The 16,047-nt window shown below is 45.2% G+C and overlaps 1 protein-coding gene across 1 annotated transcript in view; it reads left to right on the plus strand.

The window, feature by feature from the left end:
• Positions 1–16,047, plus strand: part of DOCK2 (dedicator of cytokinesis 2) — a 409,918-nt gene that overhangs the window by 117,742 nt on the left and 276,129 nt on the right. Inside the window, 1 exon segment of the mRNA XM_084838639.1 lies at positions 10,693–10,788. Coding sequence (XP_084694765.1) covers positions 10,693–10,788 — 96 coding nt within the window.

The following is a 16,047-nucleotide window of genomic DNA, read 5'->3' on the forward strand; positions in this document are numbered from 1 at the left end:
TCTGCTCATCTTCTGCCTTTTTACAAGTAAAATTTAGTTGTTGTCCTCAGTTGCTTTGAAAAGCTACTGTCTTTTCCAAACTAAGCCATTTTCTGTTTCATACATTAAATTTCAAATCACTTCTATAATTTAATTTAATTTTGTTTTACTCTTTTCAGAGAAAAGTAATTTCTTTGTGCTGTACTTTAAAATTGTACGTTGGGATCCCAAGTGCAAATGACCTCTAACGCTTGCTAGGCTACAAATGTAGGGTGTCTTTCTGCATACAGCGAAAAGCAGGTGTGCAACTGAATTACTGCTTCTGTTGTTTGCACCATGTTTGTCCCATCTGAAAAGGAATGTTACAGATATCTTCACCTGGCAAATACTTTTGCTCCCTTTTCAGACCAGACAGGTTGCAGTGGAATGTTGAAACATACATTTATGTGCACATCATTATTGCTTACAATATTTCTAAGCACTATAGCAGGGAAGGGGAGTATATGGCTCTCCACATGTTGGACTGCATCTCCCATCATCCTTCACCATAGACTATGCTGGCTAGGACTGATGGGAGTTGCAGTCCAACAACATCTAGAGGGTCACACATACCCATAAAAAACCCAACACCTGCCATTATGGCGTACAATTCAATAGACATGGTGCAAAAGGAAAAGAATTGGGAAGGGAAAAGGAACAGAAGCAAATTCAGCACATAATGTTACATACTGATAAGATGGAATGGCATGGAGGCAGTTTGGGGAAGGGAGTAGCCAACTGTCAGTTGGTCCCACCCAGCTAGGCAGATGGAGAAAGCCTCACTTCTCCCTTTCATGCAGCTAGGTGGAATGGTCACTGATGGAAGCAATTCTGGGAGGAGAGGAGCCAAATAATAATTGGTCCCAGTTGAGCCAATTGAAGATGTCTCACCATTTCACCTCTCCTTCCCTCTCTCAGAGGCAACTAAATTGAATCAGTGCTGAAAGTGGCAATTCTGGGAGGGCTGGAGCCAAATGGCAATTCGTCTAAGAGAGGCCAATTAAATATTTGCCACATGTTGTGCAAAGTGATTCTGTCACCCTGACACTGACTTCTGTGGAGGAGGAGCTCTGATATGCATACAGAGATCTGCTTAAGCAAAGCTCCATGCACACATGATCGTAATTGTAATGAGTATTCTCCTGACTTTCTCTTGGGAGTTCTCTGTGTATAGAAGATCTGATGTATCATTGCTAGTAGGTTTAAATGCTACTTCAATCTCTGATACATCTTCTGAATTTGAATACCTTTTCACACTGTTTTTAATGCATGCATACCTGTACAGCTTATGCCTGATCTATGTATACATACAATTTTTATTAATTAAACTACATCCTGCCTTTCTACTACAAGTAGTGCTCAAGGCAGCCAACAACAACAAAATGCAAGATAAAATTCAATGTATAATGAAAATATCACAGCAATTCAATTAAAAACACATCAAGAAAACATAAATAGACTGCACACACAATCTAAAACCTACTTCATTAATCAAAGCAGCTAAAAGCCTGTCTGCATGAAAATGCATTTGCCTGGCAGGAAAAGGACATCAAAGATGGAGCTAGCCAGCCTGGCCTTCTTTGGCTGCATGTCCAGAGCCTAGTGTCCTGTGCTAGATAGAGTCTTGGTTGTTTATAAGCAAATACAGGGAGCAATGCAATAGAATAGTCAAGTTGACAAGCAAATGGTCAAGCACGCAGGTTTCAGTCCAAGGAGGTTTAGGCTAAGGCAGGAATGGTCAAAATCCAGGCAGAGGTCAGAACTCAGGCAGGCAGGCAGGCAGACAATGAGGATCAGGCAGCAGCAGCAGCAGTAGTCAAGATTCAGGACAGATAAAAGGAAGTACTTCTTCACACAGTGTATCGTTAAACTATGGAATTCGCTACCACAGGATGTCGTGATGGCCACCAATTTGGATGGCTTTAAAAGGGGGTTGGACAAATTCCGGGAGGAGAAGGCTGTCAATGGCTACTAGTCCTGATGGCTATGTATGTGCTACCTCCAGTATCAGAGGCAGTGAGCCTATATACACCAGTTGCTGGGGAACATGGGTGAGAGGGTGCTGTTACACTCATGCCCTGCTTGTGGGTTTCCTGTGGGCAGCCAGTTGGCCACTTTGTGAACAGAATGCTGGACTAGATGGACCCTGGGTCTGATCCAGCATGGCTCTTCTTATGTACTTAAGGTAACAAGCAAGAGGACAAACCTACTAGCCTGTCGCTTGAGGCAATGATGCTCCTGGGGATCAGGGGGAGGCTCAGGCTCTGCCTCAGAGGCAGAGCCCCTTTCTCCTGACAGGGATGGCCTTCCCTTGAGGGTTCAAGCTCCTGTGGGTCTGGTGGCAGCCCCTGGTCTGGGGTACCCTGGACGTCTGGGGCCTCTAGCTCCTCCTCTGAGGAGGACTACTTCAGGCAGGGCATGACACCTAGCCTAGGAACAGTCCACTGAAAAGGCCCTGTTCTCGCTAAATGTGCCTCTGCCGGTGGTGGAACAGAGAGAACAGCCTCTCCTGGTAATCTTGAAACTCAGGCAGGCTCATATGGGTGAATGTGATCTTTCCAATAGCATGGTCCCAAGTCATGTAGGGTTATAGATCATAACCAACACTTTGAATTGTGCCCAGAAACAGACAGGTAGCCAGTGAAGTTGTTGAGACAAAGGAATCAGGCTAGGGATGTACGAAAGTCACTTACCTTTTCGCAGCTTGGCTTCGCGGTGGGGGGGAGGCGCTTCGCTTCTCCCCCCGAAGTTCAGGCGAAGGGGGGGAGGCTTCCCGCCTTGCCCGACCGAAATTCAGGCCAGGGAGAAGTGCCCCGTCTCCCTGGCCACGAAACAAAAAGTAAAAAAAAAAAAAAGACCCCATGATAGGCTACGTGACGATTTACGTAGCCTATCACGGCTAGATTTCCAAAGTCAGCCGTGATAGGCTACGTAAATCACGGGCGACTTTGGGAAAAAAAAAAAAAGCGCATATGCAAATGGCAGCGGCCCATGGGCGCCGCCATTTGCGTTCCTTATTTTGGCATGTCTAGTCTACGTAAAGGTTTACGTAGACTATGCGAAAATAAGGGTAACGCAAATAGCAAGTAGTGTGTGTGTGTTTTTTTACTTTATTTTTTTTTTTTTTGCAATGGCGGCGGCGGCAGCCGGTCGGGAGACCGGCCGCCGCCCCCGCCTGCGACGAACTGCTGCCGGGACCTGCCGCCGGGAGGGACATTCGCCAAAGGTAAGTCCCGTCCCGGGGGGGGGGTGGCGGGGGGGTGGCGGAGAATTTCACCGCCGATTTCGGGGGGCCGAATGCGGTGGCGCTCGGCCCCCCGAAGATTCGGGGAGAAATTCTCCGCCATCCCTAAGTCAGGCACTCTATATAACTGCCCTGGTCAATAGCCTCGCTGCAACATACAGGACCAGCTGAAATTGTGTTTCATTACATATTCCCCCAGAGAATACGCATCCTCTGTGAAGAGAAAGAGTCTGTCTGGTCCTTATTCTTTGTCAAATGTCCCATCAAATATAGAGTAGTGTTATGCTAGTCCAGTTCTGTTTGGCTTCTTTCCAAAACCAAAAGCCTGAATGTCATATATTTAAACATTTTAAAGCTGATTTGTCAATACATCAAGCTGGGCCCCTTTTGACCAAATGTAAACTTTAATCTAATTAGTCAGCATCTACTATGAGGAATTCTTTTGGGAGAGGAAAGTGTCTAATTAGAGACGATGGGCCTAGAGTTTCTTGTTAGATTTATCGAGGTGGAGGGAGTGAAGTGGAGGGAGTGGTGTGGAGGAGACCCTCCTAGGGAAACTCTGTCAGAACCCAGCAACATTATATGACAGGCCCTCTGAAAATGCCAGATCTGCCAAAAGGAACTGGGAAATCTGCCAAGCAACCAGATGCTGCTTTTGGAAAGAGATGAACCCCACTGTGGCATCTGGCACTGTAACTGCTGATCAAAGAAAGAAGATGAAGTTTAATATGCTTAGGGAAAGAAGAGTAGGTGCAAGGCCATTATCTGTAAGGTTTAGCAACTTCAAGAAAGTAAAGATGCCAGTAGTGTTATTTGTTTATTCTTAATAAGACTAGGCAAGGAATTTGTTCAGTATTTTCAGATGCTGAGTTGCACTTAAGCTCTAGCCTATATTTTGGATTGGGGAAGATATCGGGGAAGAATAATAAGCGTCTGAAGTAGCCTCCCCCAACCTGGTGCCCTCCAGATGTGTTGCACTCCTATACCCATCCCTCAACCATTGCCCATGCTAGGTGAGGCTGATGGGAGTCGTAGTTCAAAACATCTGGAGGCCACTAGGTCAGGGAAGGCTGATTTTATTTTTTATTTTTTATTTATTATTTAATTTATTAATCGCCCATCTGGCTGGTCACCCAGCCACTCTGGGCGATGTACAACATACAATAAAACAATAAAATTCTACAATAAAAACATTTTCTAAAATACCCTAACCAACCCCAAATGCCTGCCTGAACAGCCACGTTTTTAATGCACGACGGAAGCTCATTAAAGAGGGGGCATGACGGAGTTCCCTAGGGAGGGAGTTCCACAGAGTGGGGGCCACTACAGAAAAGGCCCTCTCCCTCATCCCCACCAGTCTAGCTGTCCTGGCTGATGGGACAGAGAGAAGGCCATCCGAGGCTGATCTTGTTAAGCGGCCTGCCTGGTGCTGCTGGAGGCGCTCCTTAAGATAGGCTGGGCTGGAACCATATAGGGTTTTAAAGGTCAAAACCAACACCTTGAATTTGGCCCGGAAAACAACTGGTAACCAGTGCAACTCCTTCAGCACTGGAGTGATGTGATCTCGCTGGCGGCTGCCTTTAATCAGGCGAGCCACCGCATTCTGTACCAGCTGCAGCTTCCGAACCATCTTCAAGGGTAACCCCACGTAGAGCGCATTACAGTAGTCTAAACGAGAGGAGACCAGGGCATGTACTACTGATGGGAGCAGATGGTCGGGAAGGAAGGGGCACAGCCGCCGTATCAGATGGAGTTGATACAGCGCTGTCCGGCTCACAGCTGACACCTGAGCCTCCATGGACAGCTGGGAGTCCAAAATGACCCCCAGGCTGCGGACCTGGTCTTTCAAGGGTAGCCGTACCCCATTCAACACCAGGTCAACATCCCCTAACCTCCTCTTGTCTCCCACCAAAAGTACCTCCGTCTTGTCAGGGTTCAGCTTCAGCCTGTTCCTCCCCATCCAGCCACTCACCGTCTCCAGACATTTGGACAGAGATTCTACGGCCAACCTTGGTGAAGATTTGAATGAGAGGTAGAGCTGCGTGTCATCCGCATATTGATGACACTGTACCCCAAACCTCATGATGATAGCCCCCAGCGGCTTCACATAGATGTTAAATAGCATCGGGGAGAGGATGGAACCCTGTGGCACCCCACAAGTGAGTGGCCACGGGTCCGAAACCTCCTCTCCCAGTGCTACCCTCTGGTACCTGCCAGAGAGGAAGGACCGGAACCACCGCAATACGGTGTCTCCAATGCCCAACCCCTCCAGGCGGTCCAGGAGGATACTGTGGTCAACGGTATCAAAAGCCGCTGAGAGGTCGAGGAGAACAAGGAAGGAGCATTCACCCCTATCCAGAGCCCTCCTCATATCATCTACCAAGGCAACCAAGGCCATTTCTGTCCCATGCCCAAGCCTGAAGCCCGACTGAAATGGGTCTAGATAATCAGTTTCTTCCAAGTGTGCCTTCAACTGCACTGCCACCACCCGCTCAATCACCTTGCCCAAAAATGGCAGATTTGAGACTGAGCGAAAGTTGTTCAGAACTTGAGGATCCAAGGAGGGCTTCTTTAAGAGCGGTCTTATCACTGCCTCCTTGAGGGCTGATGGCATCACTCCCTCCTCAAGGGAGGCGTTCACCACTGCCCTGATCCCCTCACCCAGTCTCTCTCTGCAGCCCATAATGAGCCAAGATGGGCAAGGATCAAGCAAGCAGGTAGTCGGCCTTACAGATGAAAGCACCTTGTCCACTTCATCAGGAAGAAGAAGCTGGAACCGATCCCACAAAACCGGTTTGCCACAGGCTTTAGATGCTCATGATTCTTCCCCAATGTCTTTAAAGTTTGGATGACTGTACATGAGGAGTGGGGAACCGGTGCCCCTCAAGATGTTACTGGACTACAGCTCCCATCACCCATGACCATTGCCCTTTCTGCCTGGGGCTGATGGGCATTGGAGTCATCACCCCTACTCTAGACACATTAGTGCAAATAAAGAGTCCTCCTAGTCTCTGAGCTAACTGGGCAAGCCTAAGTGGCTGTGGTGTCCAGGAGTGCTTTTTACCAGCTTAGGCTGGTACGCCAACTGTAGCCCTATCTGGAGAGGACGGACCTTGCCTCAGTTATCCACGCACTAGTGCCATCCAGGCTGGACTACTGTAATGTGCTATACATGGGGCTGCCTTTGAAGATGGTTCAAAAACTCCTGCTTGTGCAGAATGCGGCCACCTGAAGGCAAGGCGATTCGATAACATAACACGTATACTGCTCCAGCTGCACTGGTTACTGGTGCTTTTCCAAGCCCAATTCAAAGTGCTGGTTTTGACATTTAAAACCTTAAATGGTTTGGGACCAAGTTACTTGAAGGACTGCCTACACTCATATCAGCCTGCCCACACTTTAAGATCAGAAAGATTGGCCCTTCTTATTTGCCCACGCGTGAGAGCAGTCAGGTGGGTGACCACACATGAGAGGGCCTTCTCTGCAGTGGCCCCACACGTTTGGAACAAGCTGCCATTGGAGGTCTGCCATGCTCCATCATTACAGACTTCTAAGAAGGCCTTGAAAACATTTTACCTTGGCCTTCTATTGATATGACTGCTATTGTTGCTACTGTTAACATTGCTGTTGCTGCTTTTAACGTCGTTGTTGGTTTTATTGTTGGCTTCTATTGTTTTTATATTTTTATCACTTTTAATATTTTAATTGTTTTTATGTATTTTATTGTTGTAAGCTGCCTTGGGAGGGCTTCTGCTCTGAAAGGCGGCCAATAAATAAATAAATAAACAATAAAATAAAAATAAGTTAGAACCTGCAACAGGAGTTACCAACTAACTGGGTGTCATAAACATTCATAGGCTGCAGCTTCATCAGATATGGAAGACAGGGAGAGTGTAACATGGATTGAAATCAACTGGAGAATAAGCCAAAGGAAGGCTACTTTAAATGTTGGTTCTGTCAGATACTGAAAGAATACCTACTCCCCTTACCTCCTGGAAAAGTGAATGCCTAAACTTGGTGATCTCATTGTCATTTGTACTGAGATTGCTCTTACCCTGTGGCCTACTACTGATAATTCCCCAGGGAAAAATGATATCCAAAAGGTTTTGAGCATGGCTTCAGAAGTTCTGGATCAGCAGTTCTATGTCCTAAGCAGTGGCAAAGGAGCACAAGCAAATACTCTAATCATATTACGTTTAAAGAGAGTGATCTTCATCTAAGGCTGATATGTGAATTTCTTTCCAACTGCTACCTCCAGAAGTGTAAGAAGAGAGAAACCCCTCTAGCCACTTATTTAGACCATTTGAAGCCACTCTCAGCCAGGTGAGATAGAAAGGTACTCAGATTCAGACAATACAGGCTACTGAAGTATCAATTTCAATATCAATATCAATAAAAGAGACTAGTATGAGACAATTGTTGGAGCACTAAACATAAATACAGTGCATAGCCAAATGCAAGAGAAGCAGATCAGATGCTGTATAATGCAGTCATTAACCTTTCCCTCCAATTCTTCAGCCCTTCATTCCTCCTACTGTGCTGCTCTGTGTAATGCAGACGGAGTGTCCGTGGAGATAGAAATGCACTTCTGCTAGGGTTGCCATCTCTTGAAATTAAAAATAATTACTTGTGCTTTTGATGTAATGTCCAAAATGAGAATTAACATATCTCATCATCATGAGATCTGAGAGTCCTAATTCGGACATGATATTAGAAGTAGATATTTTTTACAAGTTTGAGATACTTAGTCCTGTATTTCTGCCAGGACCAATCTGGGAACCTTGAATCACGTTTCAGATATTCAAAAACAGAAGAGTTCGTGTGTGTTTCAGCTTCTGCTAGTATCTGCAGAATTTTAGAACTTTGAGATATTTGCAGAAATAGTATTTTGTTTTTGTTTTTTAATTAACAGGAACAAGTAATATTCCAGCATGCTATGAAAGACATTCATCTTTTCCCTATGCAAATACCTACAAGACCACCACCAGATCCAATTTTTTGCTTTTTCAGTAGAACACATTAAAATGTTTTGTTTACCTGTGCTGTTCAGGGAATTTAAAAATGATAGTCAGAAATATTAATCATGGGAACAACATGAGCAGAGGATGCAGATGTATAGCTTTCATTAAAATGTGACACAGTTAGGAATGTATAAAAGTCTAATGGTGCAATCCTTTCCCTGAGTTATACTGTTTGAACTAGGAGAGACTACATCCCCTTCCCATAACAGAACAAAACCTTATCCCAAAATGGCAGATCTTTGCATAAAGCCTACCCTGTTGGGACAAAACCAAAACAAGGGGGAAAATGAGTGGAACTGGAGCAGAGCTTAACTGGAATTCTGTGCTTGTTCAGACATTGCTCCTCCTCCAATGCCAGTGTAATAAATAATATTGCAGTGACAAAAGAAGTGGCAAAGGAAACACTACTCCCTTTGGACTCCATGGAAAGCCTCAGACAAACTGCCTCCCCCCTGCCCCCCCTCCAGCCAGCCACACTGGAGGATAAAATGCTGATCAGTGCCAGCACAGCTTCAGAAGTCTATAGGCACGGGAAAAGGTGAACAGCTGCTACATCATTGTGCAACATGGGGCTATATTATTTTGCCCCAGTGGTTATAGAACTATGGGCATGAAAGTGGGAACTTCACTTAAGGGCATTTAGTGCAAAGGAATCACAACAGCAAAAGCTAATAACAAATATAAGAAGAGTAGATGAATAACACTTGTGCACATAGATGATGTGCAGTGTCTTGGAGAGTTTCATAATGATTGGTTGGTGGCAATGGGGTTGCTAGGGACTCTATGGGCATGTCTGTCTCCTTTGCCACCTGCCAATCATGTTATGTTGAATCTAGTTTCTATTCCAGTTAGGGCGCAATCCTATGGGGATAGGTGGCCACCTCTGAACTCGGAGGCGACCGCCTATCCAATGCAGGGCAGAGCACGGAGGGGATATTTTCCTTTGTACTCTGGCTGCCCTGCATTTGCAGCGAGACGGTCTATTTTGGCGGTCTAACTGCAGTGCTTTGGAGTGGGGCTGGTGGTAGCAGCAGCCGGAAGATGCATAGGAAGTGTCGTACTTGCCATTCTGGTTTCCCCTCCCCACCCCCGGGAACACCCCCTTTTCTCTCATTCTGCACTGCTCTTTTGAGTGTGGAGCTGGGGACGATCCGTGCCGCCTATGAAGTGGGAGGGGAGGGGACATAGACATAGATATAGAATCATAGGGTTGGAAGGGGCTTACAAGACCACTGAGCTCAACCCCCTGCTCAATGCAGGAAGCCTGATTCCCAGGCAGTCTCCCATCCAAGTACTAACCAGGGCTGACCCTGCTTAGCTTCTGAAATCAGATCAGACAAGATCAGGCACATCTGGGAACCAGTTTTCTGGGAACTGATCTCGGAGCGCAGGCTGTGAGGTCGGTTCCCGAACACTGAATTATCCTATGGTTATCCAGCTGCTGTCTAGAGGCCATGGGACTGCGCCCTTAGTGTGCTTTCTACTTTCCTTCTAGGAGTGCATAGGGAATAGGGATGCAATTACATTACATTGGCCCAGCATTGACATAGCTATTACCTGGCATTGCAGGGCCATAGGATTACTTTTTCAGCTACCTTTAAATACCAGTGATGACAAATGTAGTCATTTTGAACTATGTTGGGCCCTTAAAAAAGGCAACTCTTTTTAAATCAATTTATTCCATATCACACGTTCAGCCAGTAGCTGAAACCCAATGTGACGTTAGAATAAATTTGACAAAATGCATGGGAAAGCTTTCAACCTAACACTATGTCTGAGGAGAATGAAAAGCTGGCCAGCTTTTAGTAATTCTACAGAAATCACTATCAGATGGTAGAGATAAACCAGTGATTTATCACATAATGCTCAAATGCATTGCAATGTAAAAAGGAGTTGTAGTTTTTATATTATATACTTAACAGTTCTATAAAGCCTCAAATGGTATAATTAATACTAAGCAGCCATTAGATTTAGACACTGAGAATTCTTGTAGTGTTATTGCTGCAATAACGAAATGATAAATGTTTTGGACAGTACTACAGGCTGCTCAGGGGTGGAAGTGTGGATAGGGGCAGGGGGTAACATGTTTGAATGATCCCCTCATAAGAAACAACACTCAATATAAAAGAATGTCCATTGACATACAAAAAAAAACATGTCAGGGAAATGGCTAGGCTGAGTCCTTCTTCCACTGAACCTGGCAAGAATAAATCCCCTATCTTTGAAGAGATCTTGTTCATTTACTTTAAGGGCCAATTTTCACTGCCAATTCAGGTAGTAGTTACCAGGTGATTAGTTCTCTTCCATGTCAACAGGTACTATGCTTATATGATAAGGATGAAGTCTGCCTATGCATGCTCTTGTAGATTATTCATCATTATCTTGAAAATAATTGTATTTGTTTTACAGGCATCAACGTATCAGCACATACAAGAAATAATGATCCACTTGCTTCGCACCATTAACAGGACTGTCATTAGAATGGGAAGGGATGACACCTTAATTGTGAGTAATTCATTTTGTAAATGTGCTTTCTTGCTAGGGCTCGGGGTATTGTCTGCTTGTAGTATTGCCAGATGGAGATGTAGAGCTTGCAGGCAGGAACCCTTCCTGGTATTTGAAAAACTGCAACTCTCAGTGAAGAGCCCATCAGCAGCCAACCACCCTAGTGGCTGGTGGAAGAAGGGAGAGAGAAATAGGAAGTCCCATTCCATTGGCTTGCTGAGACCGCCTCCCACTTAGCTTTTTGCTTCTAGCCTCCCTGCTGCTGGCAAAATGAGAGGAGACAGTGAGACTCTTCTCTGGCGTACTGAGATCAGTAGTTGTTTATGAGGGTTTTTTTTATGTTCATTGCCTTTTCGTTTGAAAAACAAAGGCATCATATTTGGGTGAATAAATAATCCAAATAAAGAAATAAATCCCAAGAGCACCTGCTGCCCCTAATAGCTAGTTTCCCAGATGTTTTGGTGACCTGATCTATTTCAGAAGGTAAGATAAAGTTGTGGGGCCAAGAACAAGTATTGAAAACTTGCACTCCAAAACCTTAATGTCTCTGGCTCTGCTGCCCTCAGGTTTTACTGAGTACTTGTTAGCAGAATGACTCCAAACACATCCTTGTCCTGTTAATACCTCATAAGGAGGCCCTTCAAAATACTTCCCTGTCCTCCTCTGAGTAGATCCTTGGTCTTGGTTCCTTTAGCTGTGACAAAGCAGACATCAATCCTGACAGCGTAATGTATTTGGCAAGCCAGAAAGCACTTGGATAAAACATCAAATGTTGACATTGAAGCATTTTATGAAGGCAAGAAATACCAAAATTGCTGAAGATGGAGTAATTTTCAGCAGAGTTTAAGATACTTTGCAAGACACAGGGCTAGAGTACACATCGAAACAAAAATGATTGATCCCCCCTCCCCCATGCAGCATTACTTGATATAACTGAGGGTGGGTCGTGTGCTGTCAAACCCCCCAAGTACAGAAAATGATTGGCTTGGCAATTTAAAGGACAATGTGGTCTCAGGTGCCAGTTTGATTGATTTATTGATTTATTTATTTATTTATTTCTATACCGCCCAATAGCCGAAGCTCTCTTGCAAACGTAAACACAACTGCTGCTCTGCAAACAGAGTGTTGATCCCTGTACATTATTCTTCATGCTTAAGAGCTGTTTGTGTTCAGATTTGTTCCCAATACAATGCTATTTACATACCCCATGTGTTTATTTTTGGCTATCTATTGTGTCCATGGCTACCAGACTATTGCTTTTGTCTTGTGGCATCATAATGATGTCAACTTGATTCCAACTGAGCTAATGCCTGCTTTTCATTGTGTGTTAGATTTCAAGCAGTGCATAACATGTATTATTAACATCATTTGTGAACATTTCTGTGAAAAGGCTCATTGAATGGAAACTGTCAAACCTCATCTTTGTTTTCCTTCATCGGATTATTAAATTGACTTAATGTCTTCACAGTTTTTAAGCTTTTCCCAGGCAAGGTGATCAAATCTCTGAAGGACAACCGCAACACTTTAGTATGCCACTTTTCCTCCCATAAAAAATCAAAGCAAAAGCAACCAACATCTCTCACTTCAAAGAATTATGCAAAATGCTGGTATCATACATTTTAGCCAACACCTCTGAAAGCTGTCTCAGCTGAGATGTGAAACAAGCAAGGATCCTTCTATAAAAAGCAGACCATAAAAGAACAATGTGTTATCTAGACTGGCATGTGGGAGGAAGCACTTTGTGACCATGGTGTAGAATTGCACAGCAGATGACACTGAGCAATGATCCAAATGGCTGCCAAGTCTTAAACCAGGCTTCTAAACTGCCACTTGTCTGTTTACCTGTGAAGAATGAGAATTGCCTACCAGGTGACCAGGCAGAGTTCCAGCTTTGTCTGAGTGGAATATGATTTGGTTATTTCCCCCCTTCTTTCATGCCTTTCTCTTTATCTAGGTCTTTGGGCTGGGCAGGCTTGTAGGCCAGCACAATGTTGGGCTAATAAATTTTGTGGACTTTTGTGCAAGGTTGTTTTAAATATTAGTGATAATAAGACTTGTATAGCACTTTTTTGAGTGTTCAGAGTGCTCCAAATGCAACATTTTAAGGGGAGTATTATTATCCCCATTTGGCAGATGGGAAACTAAGGCTGAGAGGGTGTGTGGCTTGTTTAAGGCCACCAAATTAGTTCATGGCATATATATGAAGCACTGGGGACTTGCTGATTTTTACTTCAGTCTCTTAGGGCGCAATCCTAAGTAGATAGGATTGACCTCAGAGGCAACCGCCTATCCAAAGCAAGGCAGGAGAGGCACGGGGGGATCGTTCCTTCTGTGTCTCTCCTGCCTTGCTCTTTTTCGCTAGAGAGCCATTTTCGGCTGTCTAGCGGCACGGGGGCTGGCCGGGAGAGGAAGCTGCCATACGACACATAGGATGTGTCGTACGCGCAGCTCCGCTCTCCCTGCCCTGGAACGCCCCCCAGCCTTACCCCTTTTCAGTCACTCCACACTCGTCTTCCAAGTGCAGAGGATGGGGCTTCTCCGTGCTGCCTCTGAGGTAGCGTGGACGAGGGGGGAGGTCGGATTTCCGGGAACCAACCTTGGAGTGCGGGCTCCAAGGTCAGTTCCCGGAATAGGGCATATCCTATGGCCTGCTAGACAGTGTCTAGTGGGCCATCGGATTGCTGTCTTAGAGTGTAATCCTATGCATGTTTAGACAGAAAGAAGTCCCACAATTCCCAGCATGCCCTGGCCAGCACAGTTGCCTAGAGAGATGCTGGGAATTTTAGGACTTTTTTCTGTCTAAATGTGCATAGGATTGTGCCTTTATTCATTAAACAATACCTTTTTAAACAATCCAATGGCTGTTGGGACTGACTGCAAATGAATTTGCTTGGAGTCTCTGGCCTCAGAAATTGATGCCTTGTTATTACTGTTATTACAAAAGGATCCTGAGAGGACTTGTGAGGGAATTTTACATTTCATAACTGTTAGCCCCAAGGGCTTTGGAACTGTGTACTGGATATTTCTTTTGTATATTATGCAATATCTTATTGCTTTTATGATGTAATCTGCTTTGAGTTTGTATTTAGAAAGAAAAGTGGGGCACTAGATACTAAAATAATGCTAATATTAATAAATAATAAACAAGGCCTCTTCCTCCAGTTCTGCAATTGCCTCTGCTGACTAGTAAAACTAGAGCTGGACTCAAGACAAGGTGGTGATTTGGGGACAGGGTAGGTGGGGAATGACTCAGGAGAACTCTGACGTTGGTTTGCTGAAGTCTAGTCAAAGCAGCAGTTAGTTGCCTCTGCTATTACATCTCCCTGACAAATGATTGCAGCTGCTCTCTTGTAGAACTCTTGCAGGCCTCACCTACTTTGGACTGAGATGACTATGCCTCTGTATCTAATGCGTATATATGGTGTTCAGTGGTATAGCTGCTTTTTTCAGTGGCTGTGTTACAGATAAGATTGCACGGGCAGCCTGCTTTTCTAGGTCAGATATTCCTGGCTTAGGCCTGCTGTTGTTCATTTACAGTCTTAAGTTGTCAGAGCCACATGGCACTTCCTCAGTGCCACGAAGAATGCCATGCATAATCAAAGTGGCACTGGATAACCTTTAAACACCTCTACCAGTTTTCTTAGCATTCCATGAATGCTGCTTATCATCCTTGTACAAATATGAACAGTATTAATGTTAGACTGTCACTAGAAATGAAACTTTGGGTTGGTACCTGTTTTAGGGTTATTTGCCTTTATGGTCTGGGTGGTGGTAGTTTCAGTAATACAGTTCTCACAGTTGTTAGATTCACATCCATATCTTACTGCCACAGAGGGCTTTCCATCTAACAAATCGCATAATACTTAATTTCTATTTGACTTGTGGTACTGAAAACTGAAAGTAGGGCCAGTCCAGATGGGCACCCCAGGTGAGGAGCATCTTTGGGGCTCCCTCAGTTTGTTCAGTTTTTGAATGCCCTCTTTCTAGTCTATTTTATGACTTCTATGCATGATTTATCCTTGTCATATAAGATGATAAATGTGCATGAATAAATCAGATCGCTCTGTGTGTGTGTGTGTGTGTAAGGTTTTTTTCAGACAACTCCTGGCACACGTTCAAAGATCACATGAGGGGATCATGGATCCATGCCCCCTGCCATCTGGTGTTCAGTGCACCTGAGAAGGGATTCTATGTGTATAGTATACTAATGTATGTGCGAAGAACTCCACATGAAGAGGGATCCTGTGCCAATCAGGATCTCCCCATTGTGTGGAGGAGCTCTATGTGTGTACGCTGGTATGTAGATAAAGCCCCTTCTCACATCTGGAACGGAAACTGCCTTGGTCGCCCTGTGGGATGACCTCTGCCGGGAGAGGGACAGGGGGAGTGCGACCCTGTTGATTCTCCTGGACCTCTCAGCGGCTTTCGATACCATCGACCATGGTATCCTTCTGGATAGGTTGTCTGGGTTGGGAGTTGGAGGCACTGCACTACAGTGGTTCCGCTCCTACTTGGATGGCCGATTCCAGAAGGTGGTGCTGGGGGATTATTGCTCTGTGCCATGGCAATTGTGCCATGGGGTTCCACAGGGCTCTATTCTATCCCCCATGCTGTTTAACATCTACATGAAACCGCTGGGGGAGGTTATCCGGAGGTGTGGGCTGAGGTGCCATCAATATGCGGATGACACCCAGCTCTACCTCTCTTTCTCATCAAAACCAGGTGAGGCAGTGGCTGTTCTGAACCAGTGCCTGGGCACGGTAATGGACTGGATGAGGGCTAATAAACTGAAACTCAATCCAGACAAGACGGAGGTACTGTTAGTGGGTGGTTCGTCTGCCCGGCTAGGTGATATTCAACCTGTTCTGGAGGGGGTTGCACTCCCCCTAAAGGATCAGGTTCGTAGTTTGGGGGTGCTCTTGGATCCAGAACTGTCACTTGAGGCACAGGTGAACTCAGTGGCACGGAGCACTTTTTATCAGCTTAGGCTGGTATACCAACTACGCCCTTATCTGGACAGAGATAGCCTAGCTACAGTTATCCATGCTCTGATAACTTCTCGTCTGGATTACTGCAATGCGTTATACGTGGGGCTGCCTTTGAAAACGGTCCGGAAACTTCAGCTGGTCCAAAATAGGGCAGCAAGATTGTTAACAGGGACTGGCCTGCGAGCTCATATTACGCCAGTACTTTTCCAGCTGCACTGGCTGCCAGTCCATTTCCGGGCCCGATTCAAAGTGCTGGTGTTAACATTCAAAG

The sequence above is a fragment of the Heloderma suspectum genome, chromosome 2 (genome assembly GCF_057233095.1).
Source record: "Heloderma suspectum isolate Gila_16-S chromosome 2, 16-S_ref, whole genome shotgun sequence".
Lineage (NCBI taxonomy): Eukaryota > Metazoa > Chordata > Lepidosauria > Squamata > Helodermatidae > Heloderma > Heloderma suspectum.